Here is a 6,341-nt window from a genome sequence, read left to right as displayed (position 1 = left end):
GTATAATTTAATTTGTTTGTTTGAAAATAATTTCCAAATTAATTTAATACACAATTTAATTTTAATAAAAAATTCAATTTAACTAAAATTAAAGTTTGCCAAAATTTATAATTTCATAAATATTGTAGAATCAGGAAAATTAAATTTGTAAAAATGGAACAAAACGGTCCAGCCGTTCGCACAGCAGACGATCGTCTGCTGCTGGCCGCACGCGCACACGCACGCAGCGCGAGCGCGACCATGCCCGTATGGTGCGCGAGTTGGGCTTGCGCGCGGGCTGCCCTACCGGCAAGCGGGCGCGCACCCTGCTAGCCAGTGACCGACCGGCAGGGCAACAACGGCCGTACAGCTCCATTTTACAATTATTTTTTTAATTTTTGTAATTAAAAAACTGAAATAAAACCATGCATTTACACTGGGGCAACAAGAGCACTCAAAGCACTTCCAGCGGCAGTTGCCTTACCCTTCTTCTCTTCCAGCGTCTGGCCCTTGCCTTTTACTTTAGAGGTCGAAGCTTTCCCATCCAACACCGATGGTGCAGACTTTTTGGTCATTGTCTCGTATTGGACCAACATGCTAATCAACTTGTTTATGGACTTCTCATGCCAATTCGTGTTGTAATTTACGAAAAATGGATTGCAAGAGGGAGGAAGTGACTGGAGGATCACGTCAATATATGTGTCATTATCAAGCCCAGCTTGAAGATCCTCGAGCTTTTCCATGAGGGAAAGCATCTTGATCCCATAAAATGCTTTTGTGACGGCATATCTAATATGCCTTTCCGAAACCGCATAAACCTCTTTCATGCGGAGCATTATCGACTCGGCATCATCATGCCTATCGTACTGTTCCTGGATATCATTTTTCATCGATGCTAGTACGATGCTGCGGACCATCCGGTTGTCCTCGCGCCACCTTTCAAACATCACACGTTCTTAAGATGTGGACCCCTCCGGCAAGGTCCTAGGAAGAGTCTTATCCAGAATGTAAGTCTGGTTCTTGAAATCGAGGACAATCCTCATATTTCTAAGCCAATCATTATAGCTCGTTCCATTAAATTTGTTTGTCTCCAAAATCATGGTTAATGGATTCTTAGACATCTACATTGAAAATGTAAATCAGAAATTAGCAATTGATTATAATATTAATACAAGTTAAGCCTTGGTCTTTAGTCATTAACCGCTCCCACTATTTCTTCAAAATTCCACCATCCTCAAGTGGGGTTTAGGAAAACCAATTCCTAGTGGGCTTAGGATCCACAAACACAATTCTCCATGTTCCGCTTTTATGATTCACAAGGAAAATGTTTTGTGGGAGGTAACCATTACCATTCTCATCCAATGAGATTCCCAAGATATTTTGCCTCGCCTTTTCATATGATCCCCAGGACTCCAAGTGAATCACATTACTCAGTGTTAGACCCAACCCATCAGCCAAATGAATATCTCAACTGTCGCCCCCCACGACTCGTGAGACAGGGAAATAGGAGCATATTTCCGTTTGTTCACAATAATACTGCTTTCTTCTATCCCAAATGTGCCATAACTCGTGAGACTATAAAAGGGTGAAGTAGCATCCACACTACATTATCATGGATGGAAGGCTTGGAATTATCAAACCATTTGATTTAATTCCATTTTGGTCCTAATATTTATTTGGACCATTATAACATTATAACATTTCGCATGACAAAGATTTAATGATTGAGTATAAACGCAATCGAAACACATCATACGTCAAAAATTAAAATATTTACCACATGCAAAAAATAAGCCTAGCACGCCCCTATTAGTTGATCACAAGCTCAACCCTAAATGACCCACTGAGCCCCAGTAAGTATATGGTCAATCTAGGGTGTGGCCTAACTATTACAAAATAGTAATTCATTATCATTCTAATGGGCCTTCCTCTTTGTTCTTCTTCCATCGTGAGCTCCATCCAACAGGCCTAGGCCTTCATCTCCTTGGAAGCTTACATTTATTCAAAATAAATAAAACCTCACATTAATTTCTAACTACACTCATTACAATTGTAAATGAAAACCCCAATCAGAAGTTGGGGGGAGTAAACAAGGAGGGAGAAAGTAATCCTTATTATTCCAAGGCTGAAAAACGAAAGAAGGAATTAGAATAAAGAAGCACGCAGGCCTCACCCAACATAAAATGAACCATACATTGAGCCAATGAGCTTTGTGACCATCCCATTATTTATTCAATAAACAATAATTAATACATTTATAATAAATATAAGCATGTTAAACAAATAAGTACAATTCATGTATTTAACAATTGATATCGAATATCCAATACCAAACAAAACATAATTATATTCAGAAAATAACATACTAATAATGCAATTAAAAATGGATATCATCCATACTCCAACGTACAAATTTTCTTTTGTTTGTTTGGAAACCATTTCCAAATTAATTTAAGGCACAATTTAATTTTAAAAAAATCCAATTTAACTAAAATTAAAATTTGTCAAAATTAATAATTTCAAAAAAATGCAGAAAATAGGAAAATCCAATTTTTCGAAAAAGAACGGCATAAAACAACCCAGCCGTTCGAAACAGCAGACGGCCATCTGTTGCCTGCCACATGCGCGCGCGCCCCGCCTGCACGCCATGCGCGCTGGGCGTGCGCCTGTGTGCTGCTGCCCTGCCAGCACGCACACCAGCGAGCGCATGCGCCAAGAAATAGCCTACATGAACCCGGCCGGCAGGGCAGCAACGACTATAATGCTCTATTTTTCAATTTTTTTTTTGAATTTGTGCAATTAAAAACTAAATTAAAATCATGCATTTACAGAAAATTCAATTTTCAAAAATGCATAGATATCCATAATTTAAAATCAAAATTAATACATATTTTCTAAACATACACGTTGTTTATACTCAACACATAATAACATGTTAATCCTAAAGCCACAACATCGAACCGAGCTCTGATACCACTGAAAGAATCGGTATGGCCCGGAATTGCGATGGAAGCGTGACATTAAAAATTTTAAAAATCAGTTCAAAGGGGTGTTCCCTTTGATATTCCCGGACGTTTGGTGTTTGTGAAAAGCATAATAATAACCATGTAAACATGCTATATATGTCGCTAGAGTCTGAAACAAAAAGTACAAAAACATAGAATGAAACTATACCTTTCGTTTCTTTAGAAAACTGCAACGTGCATTCTTTCCTTTATGTTTTCCCGTTCCGTTCACTTGAGAATTCAAATTAGAATTCCTCTAAGTTGTCCACACCTCAAAATGAAAAGGTAAAGTTCTTGTTTTATTTCTTGATAGAAGAAAGAACCAAGAAGAAAAATAACTCCCAACACAACACTATTATTTAGTGCTTTTGGATTGTTTTGTGTTCTAATTTGAATCCTATTCAAAATAGAACCCAAAGGAGAATATTTTTGAGAGAAAATGGAAGAAAGTTTGTGGCTTTTGTGGTGGTTATGATGGATATGTGTGTAGTTTTGTATATCACATACAATGAAATTCAAAATTCAATAACAAGTTTGCCTCCAAGGCAACCTATACAACCATATTCATATTACCTCCAACCAAGGTGAAATAACTCCCATCATGTTCATTATGAGGAGTTTCAACTGCTTCTTAACTTGCTCAACCACCCACAAATGGGCTTGGACTTCAAATATGCACCAGGCTCGATTTAATCAAATTAAATCAAGCCCAACCAAAGTCCATTAATTCATTTAATCCAATTAAATAAATTTAAGCGCAATTACTAATTAATTGATCCAATCAATTAATTAAGCCAAATTCAATAAATTAATACAATTAATTTAAAGGTGTTAAGCCCAAAAAATTAATTAATTCAATTAATTAATTCTTAAGCCATCCATCAAATGGATTGCTAAATAAATGATTCAATCATTTATTAATATTCTCCTTGAATTAATTTAATCCAATTACATTAATTCATTTCTTCTTGAATTAATTCCACCAATTCCATAGTGATTTGTGTGTGACTCTTTAAGTTCAACTTCAGCTAGACTTGGGCTTGTGTCCAACACAACAATTAATTAAATCCAATGTAATTAATTTATTTTCAATTAACCATTAATCGGAAAATTCCGTCACCATGGATGACTACCTAGCAACGGTTCATGGCACTAGAGACTAGGTGAATGTTAGTGTGAACATTTAGGATCCCGAATACCATACGGGTACAGTCTTTCCATCATTTGTCTCCCAATCTAAGTCTAGGGCATGGAACTAGGCGTTGATTCCCATCCTAGACTAGATATTATGCTCGATAACTCAAGATGTGTTTGCTCTATTGATTGACGTAGAAAATCATTCCCTACTCGATCAATCGCTATGAACACAAGCTCTAAGAGCACCAACCATCTCAAAGCTCATAGGAGACTCAACTGTCATATACTGACAACTGAAGGATTCCTATCTTGGAACCCATTGTCCTCACTATATATTCTGATTGCACTGAACAGGACTTGTAATGACCACATCCAAGATACGGTCATCTTTTGTCAAATCAAAGATACAACCATCACATGCATGCAACTGCTATGGTGCCTTAAATCTAAGGACTAATCCCGTACTATCGGAGCCAGGAAGATTGAGTCATACCGACCAAGCCTCCAAGACTTCTATATGGCGACTTCCGGTGAGTCAGTTCAGTTGGCTTGACAACCTTGTCAACCACCCACTAATATTGCATTACACGTCTTACATCTGTCACCGATGAAACGCGACACTCATCCAATAAATGAAAATTTAGAGCAAATCTTAATTGGACTGTCGACGCCCAGTCTCGAGGTCTTTGACTTGGAATGTTTCAAACATAATCTTTAGAAGTTTGTTTCATGGCCACCATCTAATGCGCAACCTAATTACAGAGGTTGTACAATTTGGTTTGTGGGCTTTGTTGTGATGTTAAGCCTATGAACATAATCAGTGAGTACAACAAATACAATTACCAGATAATGAATACTCACTTTATTCATAAACAATGTTACAATTATACCGAAATTGTCGTAACATATTATATAAAGGCCAATCTATTGGTCACCTATTCTAACAAGGATGAGAAAGTTGGTAGAGCCAAAAAGTCTAGAGGTAGACGATTTGGACAGCCTACTGACTTATGAATCCTGTCTGAAAGGAAAAATGACCAAGAAGCCATTTGTTAGACTAAGTGCGCTTGCCAACGGTCTTTTGGATTTGATCCATACAGAAGTCTGTGGACCATTAAATACTCCGACTAGAGGAGGGTTCTCGTACTTCATTACCTTTACCAATGATCACTCACGGTATGGTTATGTTTATCTAATGATGTACAAGACTGAGGCCTCTGGTAGGTTCATGGAGTACAGACTTGAAGTCGAGAATCAAACTGGCTGTAAAATTGAAGCCCTTCGGTCCGATCGAGGTGGAGAGTATTTATGTAGCACCCCCTACTCACTACATTAATTATCACTATTTCTTCCTTTCCTTAATTAGAACTCATTCTATAAGTAATTCCGTTTCAACACGTAAAATAAATTCTTATTTATCAGTATAATATATATCATAGAAGATAATAGATACCATCAAAAGTTTATATTTACCCTCACTAGATGTCCTCATGTACATAACCTCAAGGCAAGTAGTACCACAATTTTAATTACAAACCCGATAAAAGACTAGAATATTTAACAATCAAACAGCCAAAAACTCCAGCTTCAGATGTCATGGTTGACACACATAATAAGAATGATGGCACGGCTCAAAGTCCAATGTGGCTAGTCCGTTTGACCTATTCCCTGAAAAGTGCGTGGGAAAGAATGAACTGCCTACTCAATAAGTATAGCTAACTTATATATATAGACTGCAAATTACGTACAATACAATCACATCAATCTACGTATACAAATATAAATGCAAGTTCATAATCACATCTAAGAAACCAATATATATATATATATATATATTTAATATATATAATATTACACATACGACTGTATATATAAATCCAATTAGCTATACTTACCTTAAATCCCAAAGTGCTTTGATTTCATTAGGGACTGCTCAACCCCCTACATTGTCGTCACGTCCTATAATAGAATATTGTACTTATAATCAATATATTTAGAATATTATAAACTCTAAAAAAAATATTATATAATGTTCGTATATTTTCCACAAATCTTTTAGTATTCCATTTATATTGAAGTTCAACCTCTGTTCCCTTTTATTTTAGATAACTACACTTTCTAAACTTCTGAAATATATATTTAATTTATCAACTAATTCATAAGAATTCATTTAATCAACCACCTTATATATTTATAACTATCGTTTTTAATAACATCCCC

The 6,341-nt window shown here is 36.3% G+C and overlaps 1 protein-coding gene across 1 annotated transcript; it reads right to left on the bottom strand.

The window, feature by feature from the left end:
* LOC105164522 lies at window positions 411-926 on the bottom strand. The gene has a single exon (XM_011083173.1). The coding sequence runs from the start codon at window positions 924-926 to the stop codon at window positions 411-413; it is 516 nt and encodes a 171-aa protein (XP_011081475.1).

This window comes from Sesamum indicum, linkage group LG6 (assembly GCF_000512975.1).
Source record: "Sesamum indicum cultivar Zhongzhi No. 13 linkage group LG6, S_indicum_v1.0, whole genome shotgun sequence".
In the NCBI taxonomy this organism is placed as follows: Eukaryota; Viridiplantae; Streptophyta; class Magnoliopsida; order Lamiales; family Pedaliaceae; genus Sesamum; species Sesamum indicum.
Note: the sequence above shows the minus strand (reverse complement) of the source record. Positions and strands in the feature narration are given on the sequence as shown.

Bases quoted from the DNA above. Each gene is read 5' to 3' on its own strand.
- LOC105164522 (XM_011083173.1), bottom strand. From the start codon at position 926: ATGTTTGAAAGGTGGCGCGAGGACAACCGGATGGTCCGCAGCATCGTA.